Source organism: Trachinotus anak, unplaced genomic scaffold (assembly GCF_046630095.1).
Source record: "Trachinotus anak isolate AG129_WGS33_773 ecotype Australia unplaced genomic scaffold, CSIRO_AGI_Tana_v1 ptg000009l, whole genome shotgun sequence".
In the NCBI taxonomy this organism is placed as follows: Eukaryota; Metazoa; Chordata; class Actinopteri; order Carangiformes; family Carangidae; genus Trachinotus; species Trachinotus anak.
The window spans coordinates 996,657-1,023,556 of record NW_027273860.1 but is presented as its reverse complement, the minus strand read 5'-3'; the positions used below and the strand labels follow the sequence as shown (position 1 = coordinate 1,023,556).

Sequence of the window (26,900 nt, the reverse complement as noted above, 5' to 3'; positions counted from 1 at the left end):
ATTTTATTTAGAAAAGGGCTTTAAATGATAAACTTATGGTTACTTGCGTGATGTGCAAAGCTCAAGTAATCTGAGCATAAATGTTGATTCAACAAATAACCTAAGCTCAAAGGTACACTTACTACCTTCAGCTGAGGAAGACCATGCAGATGAGATGATGTGGTTGAAATTGAGATTGTTCATAACTGATCTCGTGATAAAGTGCAGATTAACATGAGATACAGATGTGTTTGAGACAGACAGCAGCTGGACTGACCGGTCCGATGCAGGTCGGGATCCCGGTCTTTAGCCGACACTCGGGGTGACACTCGACACAGCTGCTGTTCACCTCGACCTCCCTGGGTTCACTGCAGACACACCCACAAAGAGAGAAAGATCAGGAGTCAGGACGGAAGCCTGCAGAGGACGCTCTGACCCTCTCTTCTGATTGGCTGAATGTTTGATGAGCAATCTAAGCTTTCAGGTCAACACCTTACAGCACCTAAAGTAACAATACAGACGATGCTTTCTGTAGCTAATCTACAACATCAGATTCCTTTAGCTCCACCTCTCCCAGCCAACATGGCGGCCTCTTTCAGAAGTGTTCCTACCTGTGCACAGGTAGGAACAACACACGGCAGTCAGGTTCTAATAACAGTCTTTTCAGATGGGAGTATAACACATGCTGCTGCTGTGCTGGTGGGTGTAGCTCACCCCTGCAGCAGGTTACAGGACGCCACACAGCGGCCCCTGCGGTCAAAGTGCCGACAGGAGACACACATGGTCGGACCCGGACCCCAGCAGCCCCCGTCTGTGCACTGCTCGTCACAGGTTTGGTTCTGTTGTTCTGTGAGAGAGAGAGAAGAAAGACCCCGTCATTTCTCCGACCTCTCCAAACGCTGGAGTGAACTCGACACACTGTCACACACCCACCGCAGTCGCTGGCGGGAGCGTTGTTGCGTATGTTGATGGTCTGGTCCTTGGATCGGAAGAGCCGGGTCCACTGGTCGGGTTGGGTGTAGCAGAGCTGAGGGTTGTCCTTCAACATCACCCTCCCAGCACTCACCTCCTTCAGGGCGCGCAGACCCAGCCAGCGGAGGTGCTTCGCTCTCACCACCGCCAAACTGTGGTGACTGGAGGGGGGGGGTTCATGAGAGGGCGGGTGTAAAACAGTATTTACTATTCAACCACTGACACTGATTCCTCTGGTTTGAGAAGGTGGAACAAGGTCGGGTTATTACTCCAGCATGAAAATGTCAGTGGAAGGGCGATGGATCAGTCCTGGTTAATGATTGGTTTGTCTGTCTGACAACCCTGAAAATTATATTCATAAACATGTTGTGCATTTAACACAGCCTCGATCATTTTTTAAATAAACACAACAAAGAATTGTATGTTAATGTACCATTCATATATAATATTTGTTTTCATACAGACCAGAGTGTGAATTATACAATGACAATCTAAGTATAAAACCTCAGATATTTAACTGAACGTTCCCGTTAACAACCTCTCCTCTAATCTGAGCATCATAATTTCTGATGATTGACAGTTGGTCCAAAAGTCTGTTTTTATAATCTTCCAATCATGGACAGTGAAGCAGCACTGGGACTCACGAGAGTGTTGTTCTTCCTCGGATGATCTCCAGGTTCTCGAACACTGACAGAGAGGTCAGATTCTCCGGCCAGGACTGGATCAGCAGGAACCCTGGAGGCCACAGAGAGGTAAAGGTGTGAACTTTATTCACAGCCCTGACACTAACTACATGGACAAAACAATTCAGTGTTAGTGCAGGAGAGAGGCACTGGTGATGACCTTTGACCTACCAGTGATCTCCTTCACTGTCCTGAAGTACTCCAGTTTAGCCGGGTCCATGGGCGGGATTTTATAGTGCGCATCCCTGGAACAACCAATCAAAACAAGCCATTCAGAAATCACATGACTTTTCTTTTACTGCAGTTCAGGAAATTAACATTTGTGTTTCAGACATCCAACTGAGGTGAACTTAAAGCAGCAGTGAGAAACGAAATTTCCTCAGTCAAGCCTCTGATTTGTCGAGCTCCTGGACAGAAAGTAGTTCCCGTGAAAATGTATGAACTGTTCATGCAACGCCACATTCTGTTGGATTTACTAAATGTCAGTCTTTAATGCTGTGAGCTCCACAAGCTGAATCTCAGAGCGAGGCAGTGAAGAGCGTCTCACCCGGTGAAGGAGGTTTCGATGAGGGAGATGTCCCCGTTGATTTTCGTGCAGTACCTGAAGGACTCGATGTTGGAGGCGTTCACTGCCATGGTGTTAACCAGGGAACCGACCCCGACTCCGTCACACGCTGCCGGAAAAACAACACTCTGTCAGGTTACTCCTTTAATATTCAGTCTCTCTCTCCATCTCTCTCTAGGTCTCTCTACCTTTAGGACAGGGCCCGTCACATGCTTTGCAGCGTTGGACTCCGCTCTCCTCCACCTCGTACATTCCAGCGCTGCAGGTTCGTACACATGACCCGTCTGTCACCACGTAGTTATCTGCACACACACAAACACACCATTTATTTCTACCAAAAGTGATGAGGAGCAGAGGTCTGTTGTAACTCCCTCTGGAGCCACGGGGCAAAAACTTCACCCCCATTACATGGAAGTTTAGTTATTTCCCCCATCACCTGGAAACCAGGCAGCACTCCACAGCTTCAATCATTTCACTAACAGAAACATTTCCATATTGATAACTGTTTAATTGTTTGTGTCACTGGTAGCAGCTTCGCAAATGTGTTATTAACTGCAAATTTCTGACAAATTTGCAGTTAATAAAATGATGTAGACCCACTGATAAAACCAGGACTTTTAGGGCCGTCAGGCATTTGCCTGCTTTGCCAGGTTGGTAATCCCCACAAGGCTTCATACAACTGACTTCACACAGACAGTAGTCCTGTCTGAGACCAGCAAACAGACGCTGATGTGTAAATGATCAGTGTCACAGTTATTATTTCTGCCCAACATGTTTGTTGTGGTTGTAATAAACACTGCAGCCTTTAGAATGAATGAATCCCAGATCGAACTCAATACAGTAGGTTCAAAGTTAAAGTCCATACGTGGGCAGGCCTTGACGCAGGTCGCCCCGAAGGTGAACTTGGCGTTGGGGTTGTTGACCACCTGGTGGGTTTTGGGGTCGTAGAGTTTCAGGGGAGGACAAGTATCTTTACAGGTCCCGTCATCATTAAAATCCTTGCAGGCCTGGAGAAGAGGTGGAGAGAAAAGACAGGGTTTTTATTGTGCTTCCTTTTTTATTACAATAATAATCAGTAGTTTTCTTTGTTTTCATCCTGTTTTTTTCTCTAGGTTGTTCAGTAAATAGTCTTAAAAAAACACACAGTTCCTCCCAGTGAAGAAGAGAGCAGCAAACTGGAGGAGGATTTTTCACATGCAAATTGTCCCAACTAAGAAAGTAAAGAGCATCAGCACTGTGTGGGGACAGGGACCTGCAGACACTGACCAGGCAGTCGGTGGCTCGAGGTCCAGTGCAGCCAGCAGCACAGTGAACATTACAGCAGTCGATGGGCTTTGGACCCCGACACCTTCTGCTGCACTGCTCCGCACACTGCAGCTTAGTGACTGTGGAGACGCAGGGAAACGTTTCATTACATATCTGCCAGCACAGCTCAACTACATGATAATAATAATATTTCTTTCTTTATGTTCATTTACTTGATCACAAACATCCTGCAAGTCTGACAAAATAAACACAAACAACAAAAGCTAATAAAAGAAAAGTAAAAGAAGAACAGACAGACAGAGAAGGAGGAAAGAACAGAGCAAACGATGTAGAGGTGTGTGTTCAGACGAGTGTGTGTGTGTTTACATCTCTGGCAGTGATCCGGTCCTGCTGCCCAACACGAACCATTAACACAACCCGGGTCACACTTCTCACCTGGAAACACACACACACACACACACACATATTAATACTGAATAAAACCCTGAAAGAAGTAAAATACTAAACTGTCACGTCATCACTATTCTACGTACATTTACGGGCGAAGGTGTCCTTCTTGAAAAGCATGCTGGGATTGCTGGCTTTGTCCAGGATGTCCCACCACTGGACGGTCTCAGTGTTGCACAGCAAAGGATTGTTGGTCATCTTCACGCCTCCTTTCAGAATCTCTGTGAGGAAGAAGATGGAGACACATAATCAATGATAACAAAAGGCCATCAAGTTTTAGAGTTCAGATCAAAAGAGGAATTTCAGTCCCACGTCTTCTGTCAGAGTCAAACACCCAACACATTGAGAGACGAGTGACAGCAGATTCTTTTCATGACTGAAATGCCTCTAGAACCCTCTTTGACGTGCTGGACGCTCCCATGTTCAGAAGAAGGCAGAGACGCTTGACACATAAACCATCCGACCTTTAGCAGCACGAGTCACAGGGTGGAATGTGGTCGAGGTCCTGATGCAGCCAAACAGGCTGATGTGGATGTCTGCGATTGTGACCCAAGGTTGTTCTGGCTCTGCAGAAGAAGTGGACGGTTTGTCTCCTTGAAGAATCAGCTCCAGAGCTGCTGCTGCACTAAATATCTTACTGTCACATCTTTCTGTCTTGGGTATACAACTGACAGCCAAGCCTCTGAATCAGACACTCTGATTGGCCTGGACGCTCCCACTGTTCAGTGACGTGACTCCAGACATCACTAGCAAAGATGGCGGATGAGAATCGATCCATAAACATGCAGAGAAAAATCAGCAATGTGCCAGGCAACAGTCAGACTATCCAAATCTTTTCTAACTTTTCATATTAGTTTATCAACACAAGTAAGAGACGCACACAGACAATCAGGACCCTGTTGGAAAGCTCCAGTTCACTAGTTTAACAAGAAAATAAATCACGTCTCTAGCTCAGAGCACTGTGGAGTAATGACGCTCAGTGTGATATTTGGGAGCATGAACACTTCCATGGGCTTCCGTTCAAGTCACAACCGGTTTCAGTGAAATCCAGATGGGACCAGATAAGTGGTTTTGACCAGTGAAAAGCAGGAATGTGCATCCTCATCCTCACACATGATACAAACTGAACAGGGACAGAGCCCAAAACCTCCACAGGCCACCTTTAACTATGTCTGGCTGAATTTTGAGAAATGTGTTTAAAATGATAACAACATTAATAGGATGACACGGCTGTAAAAGTTATTGTGAATGTAATCAATTCTTTAAAGACAAAAACCATCCAGAAATAACATATAACATATCAAGATCCCTTAATTCTTTGTGTTTCTACAGCTGAACCATTATCAAACAACATCATACATTATCTGTCACAACCACAACTCAAGTACCTGCATGTCCTCCACTCTACAGATATAAAGCTGCAAAACAACAGATGCATCTCCTTCCTGCCAGCACAGAGCTCTCTGTAAGTACAGTTAATTCTCTGACGGAGGAAACTGATTCCCGGATGCAGCGAAGCATCTACGCAGTAAAGCATCTACGTCATCAGCCAAATGTGAAGAGAGGGTGCGGTTTCTTTCCTGCTGCCAGAGCACAGTCTGGTGTTGACTGAGGATTTTTTAAATGATGTGCCAACCCCCCCCCCCGGCCCACTGCCAGCACAATGAGCGAGGCAACATCCCCACCACTCCTCAGCAGTTTATAAAGTGAAGTGAAGCAGAAAACAATAGTAAATAGCAAGAAGAAAATACTCAAGATCCACAGAAGCTCTTCCTGTCAACGAGGAATTAAAATATAAAATGCTGCATTTACACAACATTTACACCTACAGTCTAATCTAAGTGGTGGGTTTTATCACTTTTCAAAGGTCAACCAGTCGTTTCATAACATTTTTCTCACTTTTGGCTCCAGACACAGACTCCACTTTCCCCCAGTTCCCCGCTGTGTGTTTCCCTAAGATCAGCTGAGGGTTCAATTAGTCACATCTGTCTGGCTCTTTATAAAAAAGTCACTGTCACTCCCTCGAGCCTGGCACCCACCTCTGGATCCCACAGTCGTGGTCCTCAAACTTCTTCACAGCACGGACCCTTAAACTGACAGAAATGAGACCAGGACCAAATTATACCACGGACCCCCCCATCTGATCAGATTTTTCCTTTCTGATGTTTTATTCCAGAAAGTGTTGACTGTCATTGTGTCACAGGAAAATTAAGTATTCCCCTTTTTGCTGTGGACCCCCAGGAACCCCTTCAAGGACACCTGGAGGTCCTTGGACCACACATTGAGAACCACTGGTCTATAGTACAGAGCTGTTTTCTCTTTTACACTGTATCTAATTACTCAAAGCCATTTGAGGACCGTGGTGAGAGAACTGTGGAGGAGAACTGCTTCTGGGGACGATAACGACGCTGCTGGACTTTAAAAACAGAGCGAATGACTTGACAGAGGCTCATTCTGAGTTCTGGTTTTGGGGCAGTTTTAATTGGCCATTGTGCTGGTTTTGTCGCACAGACCTGGCAACCCCCCTGACCCTCTGAACTACCAAATGGTCCCTGAACTACTCACTCCAGGCCCCTCAGACTACCCACCAGCTCAGCGTGTGGTATGTTGTGTGTGTATGGGTGTGTGCGCGTGCGTGCGCGCGCGCTCATGGCAGATGTTTGTGTTCTTACCGGTCAGACTGCTGAGCTGCAGCTGCCTCAGCCCGCTGGTGTAGTTGAGTGTTGTGGACGAGGCGTTCCTGTTGTAGTTGGACATCACCAGCAGAGCATACTGGCCTTCGTAGAGGTTTTGGCCTCGGATCAGCCTCAGATTGACCAATGGGATGGTCGCAGCATGGTTCATGGCAATCAGAACGTAGCCACTGACTTCCTGGATCGACTGAGTTAATGATGGAGAAGAGAATGAATGAATCAGAGAAATCACAGAGGTTTGTTTTTGGGAAGGACATTTCATTGACATGCTTACTTCTTCAGAAACACACTGCTGGGTTTTCATGTTTAACAGTCACATATATTTTAAATTCCTCCTCTGTATCATCCATCAGTCTTTAATCCATCAACATTTTTCTTTGGTGAATGCAACACAATTCAGAATTTTTCACCTGAATGAAGTAGAACCAAGGCTGACTGAAGGGAGAGACATTAACACAACAAATGATGATACAACCGTTTATTCCTGCAAGCTTTTAGAGCCATGTCATCCTGCACTGAAAATACAAAATAGATTCAAGCACTGGAGACAGACCTGGAGGAAGGACAGGTCCTGGTGCTCCAGAGTGTAGGTGATCTCCAGGTTCTCCAGGACCACAGAGCAGTTGGAGTACATCCTCACCGTGTTGTCGTAGTGATTTTCCCGAGTCCCCAACAAGGTCAGCTGGTTACTCATCCCCTGACACACTGAGAAAGAGAGAGAGAGAGAGAGATAGATAGATAGATAGATAGATGTTATTGAAGTCAGCTGTCAAATGAATGTAGTGGAGGTGAAGTATAAAGTAGAAGACAACAGAAATACTCCAGTAAAGTGAAGTGTACTTAGTTCCTTTCCATCACTGGTGTCTAATCCCCTCTTTTCTAGTTTAATGAGGCTACTGAACTCTGAGGTGATAAATGTGTGAACCTCTGACCCAGTGGAGAATGTGTGCAGGGTTTCATGGTAACATCCAGTCAGGTGTTGCTCAGGTAGTCTTGTTTCCAGATCAGAGGTCATTATGTGAAGCAGAGTATTTACAGAAACATCTAGGGAGGAGCAGGAAGGAGTGACACCATTTCAGAAAACTACTTCCCCCATAAACAAGTCCAACAGCAGCAGAACTGCAGGACAACAACCTGTCACTGTCATCTGCATGTGGACTGAAACTCATCAGGCTCAGTGTCGCCGGCAGCAGTTCACAGGTTGAACATGAAACTTCCAGCAGAACCTCTGACACAACTCAGTCATTTAGAATCAAATCTGAAGACAAAGGATCTTATTTAATTAAAACTTGTTGGGAGGATTTAAACCTGCCACGAGGAGCTGAGTCTTCCTCTTTCCAAGCTTTTAAAGTGACATCACTGACCCAGCAGCATCACCACAAACAGCCTGCAGGTGTGTCTCACCTGTCCTTCAGGTTTTTCCTCCTCACCTGATCTAATTCAGCAGGAAACACTCTGCATGATATAAAGCGAGAGCATGTCTCAGATATGTTGATGACACAAGAACAAAGTATTTGTGTCAAGTGACGGTGACACACTGAAAACACAAGAAAGTAAATCTACACTTAAATAAAACTGAGACAGACCTGTATCGTTAGTGCACTGAACCTACCTGATGCTTTCAGATAGAGAATGAAGGACAACGTGCTTTACTGATGTTTCATTCTTACTCACTTTACTCTTACTTACTTCTTTTAATTCTTTTTGAATTTCCATATAAATTTCCATCTAAAATTAATGAGAAATTAACAGGAAAATATTTAAGAATATAGAACTGTATGTTGTTATTTATGTATATACATGTATGTATGTTGCTTTAATAAACTTGCATAAATAAATTAAATATCATATATATATATATTTATATCATTATATTGGTATTTTTAATATATGTACATACACAAATTTTACTGCACATATATGTCATCCAATTTATGGGCTTCATCCTTTGTGGCCCAACCTATCCCAAGATTCATTGTGCACCAGTAATGAAAGCAAACACACTGACACGGAGCCTGAGGATCACACCTTTAAATCTGACTGTTGTGTTTCAGTTAAAACAAAGGGCCTTCAAAGCTCAAGTATTAGTGAAAAAAGGTGTTATGTTGTCAAGGTTGCTTGGCTACAGGAGCCACGCTTTGCTTTGCTTTGCTTTGCTACGCAATGGTAAGGGCGGGAACAGCTGGTGACCCAAAGTGAAAATTCTCCGTAGACCAGAGCGTCTCATTTGGGTTCAGTCTTCGTGGTCTACAGAGGGCCACACCTTTGTAGACCAGGTCCTCAGACCAGTTCATAAACTGTTGATGACTTGGTTCTGAACTTGTTTTACAAACACAACACAGCTGTTCTCTGCCTCTCTCTGATTGGATGATGGCTCACTTTGGGGGCAGCCCATTGGCCAGTCCACATCTGGACACACAAACACACCCACAAACACATGCACTCTTCCCATGAAGCATTTCACCACACTGTCACTCATACTTCATATTGTCATGTAAAAGTCAAAACACTTATTATAAATAAATACGTGTAATTGTGTCTAATAATAGTTGCAGTGTTAGTTCCTCAGATAATATAATAGTCACATAGTTCAAGTTTCTTTCCATCCAGCTTCCTCCCACTCATTCCTCCCTGTGGTCTCCTCTTTCCTTCCTTCCTCTCCCCTCTCCCCTCCTCCCCTCTTCCCCTGTATCCTCCTCTGTCATCTATTTATTCCCCAGCCCCTCTGTCAACACTCCATCCTTTCTATGTAACAAACCCCTCTGAAGTGTGTTTGGTTAGAGTCCCCCTGCCTGGTGAACGCCCACCTCTTTCAAGCTCTTCTTTTTAGGGCCAGAGACTCTTTACAGTGTTTCTTCTCCTTTAATCTTAAGTTTCAGTTGATACCAACTCTGACCTGATATTAACTCTCGTTATATTTTAGTTCACTGTGCAGCTGCAGGGTGCAGACCTGTGCTGCAGTAGACCCACATCAGAGCTGGGAAAGCTGTTTGTTTGGCTTACACCACAGAAACAGACAGAACAACCACAATTAATGCACAGGAGGTTTCTGCTTTTACCGGCCTGCGCCCAGGGACTCATCAACAAGTCGTGCAAATTACACGACAAACCAGCAACAGCTTCTCCAACCTGAACAACCAACAATACGATACGACCCACAGCAGTGTCTCCACTACGGCGGCAGGCGTACCTGACCTCGGTTGTCATGGTTACAATAATCAATATGCGGACTGCACCTTGGTCATGGCTTGGTTAGGTCTAGGAAGAGATGGTGAGTTGGTGTCTTAATAAAAACTTCCTCAACATTAGACAGTCTCTGTTGTCATGGTTACATTATTAATGTGGTTACCTTTGTGAAACGGTCATGGATAATAGAAACAACATAAACTGCTTCTTTCACTTGGGTCGAACACCGCTCTCCTGTGGCACAGGCAACGAAACCAGGGACGTAAACAGGAAGTACGGTGTTGCCATGGAGTCAGTGGGACAGTTAGTGTGGGATCTAAGCTGTGGCCTTTTCTTTACATTCTGGCAAACTGTCCCATCACCAGCAGCTGAATCAGCTGAATCAGCTGAATCAGCTGTGATCAGCTGTGATCAGCTGTGATCAGCTCCTGTCTGCAGTGAATCATGATGTTCAGAAACATCACTGGATCACTGTGACACTGAAGGAGATTCCTTCTCAATGTTCTGAAGTTATTGTCTTTTTTCTATGAATTGTAAGGAGATTTATGGACGTTTATTGATCGATAGACATCAGTTATAATGATAATAATAAAGTGCAGGCCATACTGAATAAAAACAGGTCCTTGTGTTCAGGTTTGGTTGAGTTATGAGGCTCAAACCTCCTCACAGCCGCTGCTGCAGCTCCATGTTCACACAGTGTGTAACACTGGCTGCAGTTCACAGGAACACAACTATTACCAACAATGATGACACTAAATGTCACTGAATGAGCGTTTATCTGTGAGCAATAGTGTGAAAGAAATGAGAAACTGGTAGTGACGAGTTCAGAGGTTCAGCTTACGCAAGTACACACACACACACACACACACACACACACACACAGAGCACTGTTTGTTCAGGAACAGGTCTGATCTGTTAGTGTTTCTTGGTCTTGGACGACGTCTTCGCCTGTTGTGTGGCACAGTGCGCATGAAAGAATCCTTCCTCTGTGTATGTGTGTGTGTGTGTGTGTGGGTGTGTGTGTGTGTGTGTGTGTGTGTGTGTGTGTGGGGGTGTGTGTGTGAAGTGTAGTGTAAAGTATGTGCATGTTTTCATATGAGGGCCAAAGATAATATAATGCATAATCACGCTTGCAGGACTCAGAGTTTAGAGAAACTTCACTTCCATCCTCTGAGCTTGTCTCTGATGAAGAGGGACTGTGGGATGTCTTGGTTAGGTTCAGGAAAAGATGGAGATTTGGGTTAAAATAAGTTCTTCCTCAACATTAGATGATCTTTGTTGTCATGGTTACAATAATAACAACGAACGGTCATGGATAATAGAAACAACATAAACTGCTACTTTAACATGGGAATCAACGTGAATCTTTAAACACACCTCACAAATACACAGTTTCATTTTTAAAGGGTGATTTGTATTTTGTGTCAAACAAACAGGAGGAAATATATAAAGCATCCATTGGGGACTATTTTCAGCAGCGGATTAATCCACATTCGGTGCTGTAGTGAGTATGTGTGGCAGCAGGATGTGTGTGTGGGACTGAGTCTGTGTGAACTACAGTGTGTGTGTTGATGGTGATGGATGAGGATGTGTGTGACATCACTGATGTGTTTTAATAGTTAGTGGAAACAGTGGAGCTCAGAGGCTCAGAGGAGTCCAGTCTGTCGTGTGTGTGCACTGGACCTGGAACTGGACCTAAAGAAGCTGCGTGTTGCGTTGTGGTTCGTGCACATGCATGTCAGTGAACCTCACACCGCCCTGTTAGAGCTCAGAGAGATCAACCACAGATGAATCAGAGAGAGAGAGCGACAGGACGGACATGAAGAAACTGGATCTGTCAAATCCTCTTGATCCATCACTCCTCTGCCTCCATGTTCCTGCTGACTCAGCAAGAGACACAGCAAGAGACACAGCAAGAGAAGAGAAGAGAAGAGAAGAGAAGAGAATAGGGGAAAAAAAGCTGTAAATCTTTGCTGTTGTCATCATTGTGTGTGTGTGTGTGTGTTTGGATGGACAAACTGTTCCATCTTTCAGGGTCAGACTGCCTTATTTATCACTAACAACAGGTCGTCTACCTCTCTCCACCTCTCTCTCTCTCTCAGTGCTCGCTTCATGTTTAAAGGAACAGTCACCTTGTTAGCAAACACCCACCCACTGACTGGTCACCATGAAGATCCCAGCTACATTTCTACTTACGATCTACAGCTTCAGTATAAAATAGATTTGTTATTTAGTAAAAGTTACTTCATCGATCTCCGATTCAAGGTTCATTAATGACTAATTAATGGTTTCTAATATATTAAGAAGTTTTTCCCAAACAGCTTCGAAAACACTGAATCTTTTTAAAATAACTTTTCATCTCAATCATCAACTTAAACTGATAAATTAATAATATAATACATCAGGGTGCTTTAATGAGTTTTCTCTATGATTTAAACACAACTTCAAATGTACAGCATCAAAGACGTTTATACATTAAAGGAGCTTTTATCTTTAAATTAAGGTGGAAATACAGGATTGTATTTCTTATATTGTAGCTTTTCTGCACCTGTGTGTAAAAATGACCTGATACTGTGAATTACAGCCCACGAATTCTCTTAAAACATGTTTGTGTTGCAGAGAGGAGCCGTTCTGTGTGTTATCTGGGTTCGACCTTTACTCAAGGTTTGACAAACACACACTGACAAACAACAACCCCCCCCCCCACCAACACACACACACACACACACACACATACACACACACACAGCTAATAAACACTTCTTACAACATGTTACAGTCTTATAGTTGTTTACGTTTATTACATGTCTATATGCTGTTGATAAATAATAAATAGATCATTTAAAATAAAGTGTTGCAAACAAATGAGATTAAGATCTAATGACTTTCTGTGATCGGTGCAGGTTTTTGTTTCCCAGGGGTCAACAGCAGAGAGAGGCCGTTATTTCCACACACCTCCTCCCTCCTCATGTCACCTCATTTCTCTGACTCCATCAGTCCAACAACAGAGTCGATTTTCACATTAAAAGTATTCAAGCCTTCCTGTTAGTGGAAGGCTTTTAATGTAAAAAACCTAGAGGAAGTGTTGAGCTTCACTGACAGCAGCTTAGCATCAGTCAGGACAAAGGGACAAGTGGAAAAACTGGGATTAATAGAACCTGTTTATGAATTAATGCTGAGGAAACATATTATAGTAGTATAGCAGTATATTATCTGCCCCTGCTGGCCTCTTCATTCAAATGGATTGAATTTCTAAAAGAGACACTGTGGGTGAGGAAGAGCACACAGTGTCTAAACTGGTTCATACAGTTTGTTTCAGTTGCTGCCAGATCATAATCACAGCAGCAGCCAATCAGAGCTCAGAGAGGAGCCAAGAGCTGAAGTGTTTCTCAACCTGCAAGAGATGGAGGGAAAGATAACACACACACACACACACACACACACCTATACCTGCAGGCCCACACTCTCTCCACCTCTTCCTCTCTCTCATTGCAGCATTCATGCTTTTCAGACTCAGGAATGTAGTGTGTGTGTGTGTGTGTGTGTGTGTGTGTGTCAGTATTGAATTAGCTGTAATGACTGAGAAGCTGCTGCCTGCTCTTTAACACCACAGTCAGTGTTCACCATAACAACTGTCAGTGTGTCCACTTGTTGTTTCTCAGCACTGAGGCAGATTGTCCACTTGTTGACAGTCAGTCGTCCAATCAGCTGCCTGATCCTGCACCCTGATCACCCTGATCACCCTGATCTTCTTCGTCAGTTCCTTTGGAAACAGTGTTTCTGTTCCGGTCAAAGGTTCAGTTTAACAGGTCGAAGTTCATCAAAGTTAACGTGAAAGCAGTTGCACTCTTCACTTCCTGTGTGTGTGGATGCACTAATGGTGGTGATTCCACTGTCATTCACTGAAATGCTGCTGTGACCAGGCCTCAGCAACACACAGTCTGGGGCTGAGGTCTGGAGCAGCTTCCCAGATGTTGTGAGACCTTTGAGAACTGAAACAGTTAGTAAGACGGACAGAGGAGAGATGGGTCAGTGTTTTTTCCTGCAGCTACTGTAAATAAATCTCCTCGTCACAACTGTCGTCAAATTATTTTAACTGTTAGTGTTTTTATCCCGTTTCATGCTTCGATTGTACGCAGAACATTTTGTTTCAGCTTCCATGTTTTACATCAGACTGAATCACGCGCTACACGGTTGTTGGTGGTTTTACGATAAAACCGAACCAGAATTTATTTCCACGCTGACGGAAGCTCCTCCGTTTCTTTGTGTCCATCAACAGCTTCAGGAGAAATCAGGTGGATTTAGTTTCTACTATGAACATATTGCAGAAGGACACCAACCAGAGTCCATATGAAGTCTGAGGCTACGTCCACACTAATGTGTTTTCATTCTAAAAGTGATCTCCATCCAGACGAGCATTTTAGGTCCAGAAATAATCTCCATCTTTACTGACATGTCTGAAAACATCGGGAAAAGGGAACAATCAGTATTCCCACCCGATAAATACCCACTTCTACTCTACAGTATTGCAGTCGCAAGGCAGGAAACATAGATTGGGAATTGGTTTTCTTGCCGTAAACGGCCACGTGATTGGAATGTGACGAATCCGGTAGATATGTCGGGACTGACGAGACCCAATCAGGTCGTGAACCTGGGCGTCTCTGCTTCTGCTGGTCTGGAGCAAAACACAACTGTTTTTAAACTAAAACGGATCCAACAGTGTTTCTGAAAGTCTTTATTTTTGGGGCTAAAAGATGAAAACAGCAAAAGTGATGCATTTTAATGTGGATTTTGGCTGTGATTAGGAGGTTTTCATCTGAGCACAGTGGGTGGTGTTGGGGGGTTCGGGGAAACACAGAATGACTGATGATGTTCATAATGTCTGAACCCCCTCCTCTGATCAGGGAGGGGCTGTTAGCGTGATTTCATGCATCAGTGTAGAAGTTCAGCTTGTGCTCTGCAGCTGAGACACCCTGTGATTCCTCTTTTCTCATTCTCCTCCACAGCTTTTCTTTCTTTTCTTTTCTTGTCGTCTTTATTTATGTGACCCTCGCTGCAGCAGCTAATCCTGCTCTAAAGAAAGTACTGCCAGAGAGAAGTCAGATTGTTCTTCACAGAGCAGCAGGATCAAATCAATCTTCATAAAGGATCAAAGAGGAGATGGAGAGCGGTCCTGCCTGCGACCTTCAACCACACAGATTTCTGTTCTCTCTGAGAAACAAAAACACAACTAAAACTTATGTGAACTCTTACCCTGGGAGAGCTCTGTGTGGGTTTCTGTGAGCGATTCGTTTTGGATTAAAGGATAGATTCACACGTTGGGCTTAAAACAATAATCAGGAGCGAGAGGTTCAGCAGTTTAAACAGGCTTTCTGTCATGGTTCCTGTTATATCTAGTGTTCTGTAGCATTAACTATAAAATCTGACAGTGAGGATCTGAGAGTCCTGAATGAGACACTAAACTGCGTTTTTAGTCATTTTATGTCTCTGTCAGTCTGGGTGCCTTGTTCCTACATAAAACGAGACTGTGCTCCAGGAACAAACAAGGTCAGAGGTCGTCTGTCAGCAGGTTACTATGACCCATAGTCAGGTTCTGTTGCTAGGCGACATCTAGTGGTCGTAGTGATGATGACAGGAGCAAAGGGAAAAGTGCGGTGACGTAGTTTATAGAGCGACAAAGTCCACGTCAGGAGGAGGTTGGGGTGGATGGATGAATATGACCCAGGAGAGCAGTGTTCGATTCCCATGTGACAGGAGCAGTTTATGTTGTTTCTATTATCCATGACTGTTCGTTGTTATTATTGTAACCATGACAACAAAGATCGTCTAATGTTGAGGAAGAACTGATTTTAACCCAAATCACCATCTTTTACTAAACCTGACCAAGACATGAATGTTATAGTAACCATGGTGACAATGGTAGGTACACCGTTGTTGGTACACTCCGCGTTTATTCCTGGAACCATGACAACCAAGGTCCGGGACGTCTGCCGCCGTAGGGGCGCTATTTCAGGTACAAACATTATGATGAAAAAACTCAACAACCACATTTTGTTTCCACAGACTGAATTTATCAGTGAGAATCTGTAGGGTTGTAAAGAGAGTTGAATCCAATATTGAATCCAAGTCAAGTTATAAATCATTAAAATTCACCCAGTAAAAGCTGAAAAGAAAAGGAAAACTGTCCAACCTGAAGAGCTGAGACGAGCAGCAGACAATATGCATTAACATGACTGATTAAAAAAGTCGTTGCATTATGTTAAGTTATGAAGTCGTGCACTGTTGCCCACACTCCATGTGACACAGTGAAGTAACAGCTGGAGCGTGCTGATTTTACACCTCATATTTCACCAGCTGCTTGACCCAAATACTGGTCCTGAGGTCCTGATCCACAACTATGAAGCTGATTAGCTGAAACAATTTTACAATGTGGATTAAAGCTCCACATTTTAATTTCTTCTGTATTTTATCTGAAGTGTTGATCTCCATCAGAAGATATATTTGTGGTTCTAAGAACCAAAAAACTGACTTGGCTGACTTTTTTTATTGAGTGATCCAATATAAATATAGCAGATTTCAGGTAAACACTCAGAGAAACCAAATCCTGCAAGGTTGGATGGTGGGTCCAGGTGGGCGGGGCTTTGGGCGGTGACTGTTTTGTTGTGACATCACAAAGTTCCAGAAGTCCTGACGGCTGGTTTTAAGGCTCAGTCTCTGAATACAGGCTGTGTGCATTTCTCTGTGGACTGAGGCTTTGATACTTTCACAGTATTAATATAGAACCTAGACCTGCTTTATAATCACAAACACATGGACATCTACTAACAGATGAATCTGCCCTGGAGAAGAACGAAAAATTAAAGTGTCAATCTGAGCTTAACTGTTAGATACAAGTTGATTGTTTGAGAAGCATCTCTCCATGTTTTTATTGTATGATTCCTCCGTTTCTTTCTGTCTGTAATGAAGCAGAAAGATGCCGTCAGAGGCATTGATCATAACATGGGTTCTGATTTAAATAAAGGCATCGATCCATAAAAGCTTGTGTTTAAAACTATGAAATGGAAATCGATGGCTTCAGTGTTTGACCTGCAGTCACTTTGCCTCGAGCTCCACCACACAGCTTAAATTCACATACTCCCTCGTCAAAATCAATGAGAGCTTTTTATTGTTCCGCTCTGTCATATACTGAAAACAGTCAATGAAACTGAATCTGATTTTTAACTGTGGTTAAGTGCTTTTATTGACGTGACAGAAACACAACACGTCACTCAAACACGAAACTGAGATTTAAACTGAGCCCAGCACATGGCACAAGGTGGTTTTACACAGAACTGGTTCCGTCTGTTTGACCGAACTGAGAGTCAGACAGAAGACAGACATAGTGTTGTCCTGCAGAATGCCATAACAGGAACACAGTGGCCTTACTCTGTATCTCACACACACACACACACACTCTTCAGGAATGTCTCGAGCAGCTGAGAATCGGTCATCCTGTTGAACACTCACTCAGCAGGTTTGAGCTCCACTGAAACAATCACATTTCAGTTCCCCTTTGACTTGGTTTTCGCAGGACATCAAATTAAAAGTCTGATTCATGGTTTGTATTGGACACTGTCCTGCTAACACCTGCAGCGGCCTTAAAGCTCCACACAGTCTAAAGGTAGATGTCCATGTGTTTGTGATTATAAAGCAGGTCTAGGTTCTATATTAATACTGTGAAAGTATCAAAGCCTCAGTCCACAGAGAAATGCACACAGCCTGTATTCAGAAACTGAGCCTTAAAACCAGCCGTCAGGACTTCTGGAACTTTGTGATGTCACAACAAAGCAGTCACCGCCCTCAGCCACGCCCCAAGCCCCGCCCACCTGGACCCACCATCCAACCTTGCAGGATTTGGTTTCTCTGAGTGTTTACCTGAAATCTGATATATTTTTATTGGATCACTCAAACAGTCACTCAGAGTTTGCCAAAACCACCACTGTGGTAGTACCTGCTACTGTAGGTGTCTCCAAAACCACATTTTGCTAGCTCACACATACACACACACACACACACAGACAAAGACTCACAAGGTGAAACACGGTTGCAGCTGGTAGCCAGTTCATAAACTGTCGTCGTAGAAGAAACAACCAGTGATGGAAAGCAGCCAAATACAGTACATGTACTGAAGTACTGCACTTAAGCTCAGTGTTGCGGTACTTGTACTTTACTTGTGTGTTTCCATATACTCAGCTAAATTCTGCTACTTTACACTTATGCTACTACACTACTCGACAACATTTCAATATTTTACTTTTACTGCACTACATTTATTTAACACCTATACTTGCCACTAACATCACACAATCAACATAAATTAAGATTGAACATCAATAAACATGATAAACCAGTGGTTTGTAACCTTTCTGGATTGTGACCTTTTAAAAAAAGCAGTGTGTGGTAGATTCTCTTTGTCATGTCCCAGAGGTGTGAGTTGTTATCAGCTCCACCAACATTTCCCCTCTCATGGTTTCGTTTCAGTAACTGAGGCTTGGAAAGGTCAAACTATCCAATATTTCTAAAAAAAAAGCAAATTAAAGATCAGACAAAAACACATAAGAATAATATAAATGATTGTATCAGAACTTTGTTCCCACTAATCATCTATTGGAGCCTCAGATTTGAGCCCCTGGAGGGGCCCGACCCAGTTCTCTCACAGAAATAAAAAGGTTCTAATGTGGTTTGAGTGAAAACATCAGACGTCACATGTATTTTCTCTCTCTGTGTGAACAGACACATGATCCTGTCTGACAGAAGAAAAGCTGAATGGAACATCCTGAACAAATGGATTCCCAATCAAAAACGAATCACTTAATCTGCACAAGTCAGTTCGTGTGTGTGTGTGTGTGTGTGTGTGTGTGTGTGTGTGTCCTGCCTGCAGCAGTGTTTGCAGGTCAGAGCGAGACTGTGCATGTCTGTCAGACTGAAGCTGCTTCACTCTCACTTTGTTGCTGTTGAAGGAAAATTCCACACAGACGAAATGACTTCTCTCTTGTTCACGTATGAAGTGTAGATTACTTCCACTGGTGACGGACTGAGGACGCGTCCTCTTCGCTCTGCTGCAGCTGCAGCGAGGAAAAATGCTCTGAGCTGATAAACACATCAGATAAACTCAGCTCAAGTTTGTACATTTCCACCGTCAGACTGCACTGGCTTTTTTTTTTTGCTCTATATGTCAGGTGTCTTCTTCTCGGCTGTGATTGGCTGTAACCTCAACTCCAGCTCAGACCTCAAACTTGATCTGATCTGACCTATAGCTCAGCAGAGTCTGATTGGTGGAGGCTGGATACAGCCTGTTAGGAAGCTCTGCAGCTTTCAGACACTGGTCAAGGTGCAAAAAGTCTGTTCACTGTAAAGTCTTGTTCGTAATTAATAAGAAGAGCTACATGTTGAATGTGTGGTCACAGCCTGATTCCAGACCTCTGAATCATTTCATCTCTGATTTTACCAAGTTATTCAAACAAATCTGGTGTTTTGCTCACTGACTTCCACTGGCTGGAAAAATAAACGACCAATCAGAGGTTAGTAGGCGGGAATAAGAACAGTGATGTCATCTTCCTACAAAGGTTATCTTACTACCTCTATGAACCACACACAGCACTGTGCAAACGTTTTTCACAGATAAAGCCAAGAATAGTTTTTATTTCTCAGTAACTTCATCCGAAGAGCAGCACAGAGTAAAAACCTGGATCCCATCAGTATCTGCTGTGACCCTCCTTTGCCTTCAAACCAGCAGCTGTTCTCCTCAGCACACCTGTACACAGTACTTCAGGTACTGCGCTTCAGGAACGCCTGCTGCTGCCAGGAGGTTTCTGAACCTGACCAGGTGACTACATCATCTGAAAGTCCTACTGCTCATCTGATAAACAAACTAACACGTGAGACCAGTTGCTGTCATCGTACAGCAGAGTGTCACCAGCATATCAATAACATTTTGCTTCATAAAATGAAAAAAACAGAGGACCAGAGACGGAACCCTGAGGAACACCTCAGGACTGGGGGAACTGGGAAAGAAGGAGAACTTCATAATAACAAATTCTTGTTTGCATGATTGGTACCAGTCAAGTATTAAATTCCAACATCTTCAAGATTTTGATTTAGTCATTTGAAAACACACATTTCTACTCAGAAGGAAGAGCTGAGCAAAAAATCTTTTCTCCCTCAACATCTTCTGGACACTGTAAGACACCCAAACAAAGATGGCTTCATACATTGTTACACATCATTACATGTGTGAAAACAACCAAAGTCCAGCTGCAAATCCAGCTCTGTGTGACCTCCGACCTCCAGCAACCGACCCAGCAGTGACACAGTTTGCTATGAAAGACAGGTTGAACATTTTTCATTCTCTTGCCTCAAACACAGAATTTGCATGTTGCAGTACAGAGAGAGCAGGTAGAGTGAGAAGCCTGTATAATCCTGCTAACAGTTTCTGAGCTCCATTATTGACATTCTTCACATTCCTGCTCTGAAAATCCCCCAGGCTGCACTGCTGCTGCGGCCTCTGCAGGTCACACCTGCAGCAAAGAGGCTGCATCTGACAGCTGCTGAGAAAGCTCCTGCACACAGCACAGTTACTCGAATTCATTACGAGCCCCAAGTAGAACAACTTCACCTGCCTGCAGACTGACAGATGGGACTGGTTTAAGTTCAGGCTCAGGCTCAAATAGTCAGAATACACATGTTGCGGGAACTGACCTGCCTGCTGGTCTGAGCATCAGCAGAAAGTCCCACCCCCACCACACCTGTTGATATCTGTGATGCATCACTGATCAAAATGACATTTCAGCATGATACCTGATACCTGTTTGAATCCAATACCTCAGTGCTGGCGACAGTTTCTATGCACTATGTCTTTATGTCCATCTCTTCGCCCCCCCACCCTGTCAATGAAATCTTATTTTAACCAGGTAAATATGTTAATGTGTGTGTCTGCTCCGGTGTGAAGAGGACAATTAACACTCAGACAGTCCAATTAAATCTCTTTTCTTCTCTATCACATGCTCAAGCAGCTGGTGCGCGCTGCATCTGAGCAATGATTGGTCAGATCTTGATAGGCAATCATTGCAGCGTCTCTTCCCTCTCCTTGGACTGACTTGGTGCCCTCCGTGTGACCACGATGTGGGCCACATCACATTCACACGCATCACGTTCGAAACGTGAGGCCCCTCGCAGAGCGTTGCCTGTGTTCAGGAGACGCCGCCTTGACAAAGTAACAGCATTTGCAAAGGAAAGTGTCATTTGTTGATTTGAAAAAAGAATCACTTTAAATAAAATAAAGCAGCACTTCCTTCCACCCTTGGATGGAAACTAAGGGAGGGTGGGGGGCCCGTTACATGTCTGTGCCCAGGGCCCATTGTCTCATAACCCCCCCCCATACAGCCTGGTGGGTACAGTTTGTCCTCTCATCTTTGAACATGACATCTGTGCCTGAGGACCGAGTCAACGTGGACTGGACGCTGCAGTGAATCCCTGGCCACACAAATACACAATAACAAGTAGAATTATATTAACACGCACAAGTTCTGTGTGTCCTTCCTGTCTGCCCCCCCCCCCCCAAAAAAAAAAAGGGAAAACCATAGATCTCAGTTCAGTTTTTGTGTGTTTTGAATCTGGCTGATTGTTGTTGCTCAGTATGCTAATACTGTTGCCACGGTTACCACGAGGCTCCAGCGCCGTCTTTATTTTCATTGTAAGGTTTCAGTTAGCTGCTTCCAAAGGAACACACACACACACACACGTAGAGACACAAACACGCACACACACTGCCGAGGTCTTCCTGAAAAGTCAAACTCAGTGGAAACAGGGTTGAAACACACACACACACACACACACACACACACACACACACACACACAATTCGTTAGAAGTTCCTGTTGGCAGACTGAAGGTCAAATCTCTCCGTCCTCTCTTCAGTCACAACAATCAGTGTTTCATCATTTACTGCAACTCAAGTCTAAAAAGCTTCAGCATCCAGAACAAACACAACAAATGAACAGCAAACAGCGGCTGTCACACACACACACACACAAACACACACACACACACACACACACACACACAAATTCTGCATTAATGACTAATCACTCAAATCATAGAAATGAGCCAAGAAAAGCTGCTGAACGTGCAGATTATAATCAAGGTTTGTTGACTAATCAGAGACATAACGAGAATTCAGATTTTACACCAGCACAGCAGGCACCTTTAGAACCTCTTCAGGGACCTTTGCCTTGTTTGAGGACTTCTACAACTCTCTTAGGGACCCTTTGAACCTCCTCACAGACCTTTACAACCACTTCAAGCAACTTAAGAACCTTTTAAAGGACTCTTTGAAAAAAAAAGACACTTACAACATCCTTGAGTACCATCTACAACCTTTCGAAATATGTCTGGAACCTCTTTAAGGACCTCAAGACTTCCTCCAGGACCACGGCCACTTTTGAAGCATGTCTGAAATCTCCTCAAGCACCTCTACAACCTCCTCAAGGACCTTTAGATCTCCTCCAGGACCACTACAACCTCTTCAGTTACCTCTGGAGGATTCCTACAACACCCTTAAGGACTTTTTGAACCTCTTCAAATACCTCTAGAACCTCATCCAGGATCTCTAGGAACCATACAACCTCTCTCAACACATCTGTCACCTTCAGGACCAATAGAACCTTTCAAAACACATCTGAAAACTCCTCAAGGATGTCTGGATTTCCACAGAGACCAGTGTAACTCCACACAAAGACAGTAACCGACCAGGTCCTCCACATTTTGCCTTATTCCCTTATACTGGAACACCTTGTCGTGAATTATCACATATCACATATTATTGATCCTCAAGGTAAAATCGTGCCCTCAACCCACCAGGTACTCGGCCTGTCAGTTTGTCTGTGCACAGCAGTGTAACAACACAACAGTCTATTCAAAACAAGGAAAGTCACACAAACACTCAGTCATAAAAAAATCCTCACCATAATCAAATTGTTGTCAAGACAATAAGAGCATGCAGTCAGCTGTTTTCACTTATAACTGGAACACACACACACACACACACACACACACACACACACTGAGATAACAGTCTAAACAGTTGAGCTCAGCGTTTCCTCCCATCATTCATTCTATTATTTATTCTCTGCTTCTTTCAGCAGACAAAACTCTTATTTCAGCCGAACAACCTGATTGGTCTGAGATACGCTCGGAGCTCATAATTCACTCATCACTCACAATTCCCATAATCCCCAGCAGACCAGGTTTTTGTTTTTCCTACAGCAAGAAACTGCTCAGGAACGAAAGACAATCAGATATCTCAGTTTAAATCTTTCAGAAAGTTTTGAGACACATTCAACAAGAACTGGAACTGCAGAGTCCAATCTGTATCAATATTCTATATATACACTGATATACAGCAATACACAGAACGCCCAGTGTGATGGGCCCTTTTGAAGTTTGCTTCATGAAATTACATCTGCTCTTTATCTTTTATTTGTCTGCTGCATAAGAAATAATAAATAATAAATAATCTCAACAGACTCCACTGGAACCTGCTGAATCATTTCACAACTTAGGGGGCGCTGTTAGTCCAGAGCAAACAGAGCTAAAGGTCTACTCTGTACACAAAGGATATTCACTTAAACTGTACATGCAGCTGCTGAATCAACACCGAACATATAGGGAGAGATTATACTGGTCAGATTGTTACCGTGGCCGTTTGAGGGATGGATTTTTCTTGAGTCTGCTTTCAGTGTTTCATAGTTTGTGATGTTTCATCGTTGTATGATGGAACTAGACGCACACTTAATCTGTCTCTGCATGTTTAACACTGCTCTGCTGCCGTCTTTATGTCACTCTCACAGCGTTCAGGGTTGAAGGTTTTACAGAAGTGTTTTTGGTGCAGCAATGGAAGGCAAGGTGGAAATGGAAGGAGGCTGAAAGAGGTGTAAGAGGTCAACAAGCGTCCGACCGACTATTTCACGAATTCTGATGTCAACCAAATCCACCTACTCCGTCTGAGCTTTCTACCAAGACAAGGGCAATAAGGAAGACTAATGATCTTCCATTTACATTGCAGCTGAAACAATTAGTCTATTAATCAATTAGTCAGTCAACAGAAAATATATCTGCAACTATATCTTTGGGTTTGGGACTGAAGGTTGAAAATGTTAACTACGGCTTTATGATGTTTTACAGAGCAAATGATTAATTGAGAAATTAATTAACAGATTAATAGATCATGAAAATAATTGTTAGCTGCAGTAATCGGAAGATATATGAGTCTGATTAGACTCTATAGAGATGTATGTGTGAGTGCTACACGTGCAGTAAATGTGGAGGTTGAATACACTGAGAAGTCTGTGATGATACAACACTGTGTGTGTGCTCGGAGCCGTCCTCCCTCTTCTTCTCTCTCAGGTTATCAGTCCCAGTGGGACAGTTTGCTGTTGGGAGTGTCTGAGCTAATCGTCCACTCTGGGTGAACCTCATCTTTTCATTTTGCTGTCTGTGGCTGATGACGACTGTGATATATTTTAAATAATTTAACTTTAGTAGGGACACACAGATGATCACAGTTTGATTAAAGCTCCACCCAGTCTAAAGGTAGATGTCCATGTGTTTGTGATTATAAAGCAGGTCTAGGTTCTATATTAATACTGTGAAAGTATCAAAGCCTCAGTCCACAGAGAAATGCACACAGCCTGTATTCAGAACCTGAGCCTTAAAACCAGCCGTCAGGACTTCTGGAACTTTGTGATGTCACAACAAAGCAGTCACCACCCTCAATCCCAATCCCAACCCACCTGGACCCACATCCAACCTTTTTTCTTGTTGTTTAAACTTAGTTAACAACACAACACCAAGCAATCATTCTGTTGCTAAGCTAGCAGCTACAAGACAATAATTTGATAAAACTAAGTGTATAAGCTACAGTTACATGAAATGAGTTTTTACAACAATAATTTTAACAAAATACAACATGTTTTTTACGTTATAAAAATCTTATATATTGAAAAAATAGCATACGTTACTGCTCTGAAACATCCAGTTGTATGTGTGTTGGAGGATGTTTTTCGATGTCCCCTGATCAGAGTCTGACTCGGGCTCAAACATGTGAGGTCTGATAACATGTTCCTCAGTGTGACCACCAGTGAGTTTAGGCTGAAGTCCGTTACTGAGGAGCAGGATTGGCATCAGGAGATTTTATAACGATCATTCGTTGGGGTATGATTCTGTAGTTTAGAGCCACACTGACCAGGTGATTCATCGATTTAGTCATTTTTTATACAAAACATTCCCAAGTTTCATCTTCTCAAATGTGATGCTTTTTGATACTAAGCTAAATATGTTTAGGATTTGAACTGCTGGTCAGTTCTATAGACTTAAAGATAAATCGCGCAATCAAGAAAATAACAGGAAGATTCATCAGTAACAAAAATAATCGTCAGTTGCAGCTCGACTGCAGTTTTTCCTCAACAGTCTATGTTTGGGAGAGACGGGTTTTCAAGCCCACAGCCATAGTGAGGACATGAAAGCTTGGAGATTTGGCTCAACTGCAAAGTAAACAGCAGAGGAAATGAAGGTTTAATTGGCGATAATTCAGTCTGAAGGAACTTAAATGTCCTGAGTTATCCCTGTGAAGTGATGGGGAGCAGAACTATATCACTGACATTCAACCTGCTTTCTTATTCAGGTTTAGCTCAGTTACAGGTAGGATACAGGTGGATCTCACAGTGGTTGGTTTATTGTGTTTTCTGTATCTTCAAGATGTTACAGTATTTTAATAATACTGTAGATTATTTATAATAACATTAATGACAGTATTACTTTTATTAAAAACGATATCATTATTATAATTTCCTGCAAATACATTCCTATAACATTCTTTATTTTAAACTTTATTTAAAGACTTTATAGTAACTTTAATGCCACTTTCCTGTGATAAACCTTTAATATTCTAATATTTGTAACATTTCTACTCTAAAACTCTAAAATACTACATATTTGCAGTACTTTTAGTTCACAGTAATGACGATGTATTTAACCTGGTGTTATAATAATATTTAGCTCACTGCGTTGATTCACAGCAGCGTAGAGGCTCCAGTTTATTTCAGGGGTTTTTCATTTTTATTGTTTTTATTATAGTGTGATATGTATTATAGTGTGATATGTGTTATTGTGTGATATGTGTTATAGTGTGATATGTGTTATAGTGTGATATGTGTTATTGTGTGATATGTGTTATAGTGTGATATGTGTTATAGTGTGATATGTGTTATAGTGTGATATGTGTTATAGTGTGACATGTGTTATAGTGTGACATGTGTTATAGTGTGATATGTGTTATAGTGTGATATGTGTTATAGTGTGATATGTGTTATTGTGTGATATGTGTTATAGTGTGATATGTGTTATAGTGTGATATGTGTTATAGTGTGATATGTGTTATAGTGTGATATGTGTTATAGTGTGATATGTGTTATAGTGTGATATGTGTTATTGTGTGATATGTGTTATAGTGTGATATGTGTTATAGTGTGATATGTGTTATAGTGTGATATGTGTTATAGTGTGATATGTGTTATAGTGTGATATGTGTTATAGTGTGATATGTGTTATTGTGTGATATGTGTTATAGTGTGATATGTGTTATAGTGTGGCTCGGCTCTGTGGATCTCACCTCCACTCCCTGTCTCAGTTTATTCTAGATTTCCCGGTGAGCGGCGGTCATCTCTCCCATTAAAGCATCAGAGACCCAGACAAACCGTATGAGGAAGCTTTCAACTCGCTCTCAACTCTTTCAAACAGGACAGTTTCCCCCGGACCCCCCCCCCCCGCACTGAAGGCTCCCCCGGAGCTCTCAGCCCGGGCTCGGTCCTACCTCTCCTGCCGGGACTGGTGCAGCAGCAGCGGCCGAGCAGCAGCAGCAGCAGCGCCGCGGCGCCTCCGGAGAACAGGCTCATGTCTGCGGCCGGGTTCCGTTCAGAGTCCCGCTGGTGCTCCTCCATGGGCTGCAGGAGGAGGAGGTCCCGCTGCCGAGGTGTTGAAGCTGTGTGACGGTTCCTGCTGGAGTCTGCGGAGGTT

At 43.2% G+C, this 26,900-nt stretch overlaps 1 protein-coding gene across 1 annotated transcript in view; it reads right to left on the bottom strand.

The window, feature by feature from the left end:
- LOC139624916 (melanoma receptor tyrosine-protein kinase-like) overlaps window positions 1-26,900 on the bottom strand; it is a 34,895-nt gene extending 7,995 nt beyond the window's left edge. The window contains exons 1-14 of the mRNA XM_071484328.1: window positions 26,698-26,900; window positions 7,159-7,310; window positions 6,585-6,792; window positions 3,999-4,133; window positions 3,832-3,900; window positions 3,466-3,584; window positions 3,065-3,206; window positions 2,388-2,501; window positions 2,182-2,308; window positions 1,806-1,879; window positions 1,596-1,686; window positions 913-1,112; window positions 694-826; window positions 257-347 (exon numbers count right to left, since the gene is read on the bottom strand). Of these exons, the coding sequence (XP_071340429.1) occupies window positions 257-347; window positions 694-826; window positions 913-1,112; window positions 1,596-1,686; window positions 1,806-1,879; window positions 2,182-2,308; window positions 2,388-2,501; window positions 3,065-3,206; window positions 3,466-3,584; window positions 3,832-3,900; window positions 3,999-4,133; window positions 6,585-6,792; window positions 7,159-7,310; window positions 26,698-26,824 (1,782 nt within the window). The 5' untranslated portion in view covers window positions 26,825-26,900. The remainder of the gene's footprint in view (window positions 1-256; window positions 348-693; window positions 827-912; window positions 1,113-1,595; window positions 1,687-1,805; window positions 1,880-2,181; window positions 2,309-2,387; window positions 2,502-3,064; window positions 3,207-3,465; window positions 3,585-3,831; window positions 3,901-3,998; window positions 4,134-6,584; window positions 6,793-7,158; window positions 7,311-26,697) is intronic.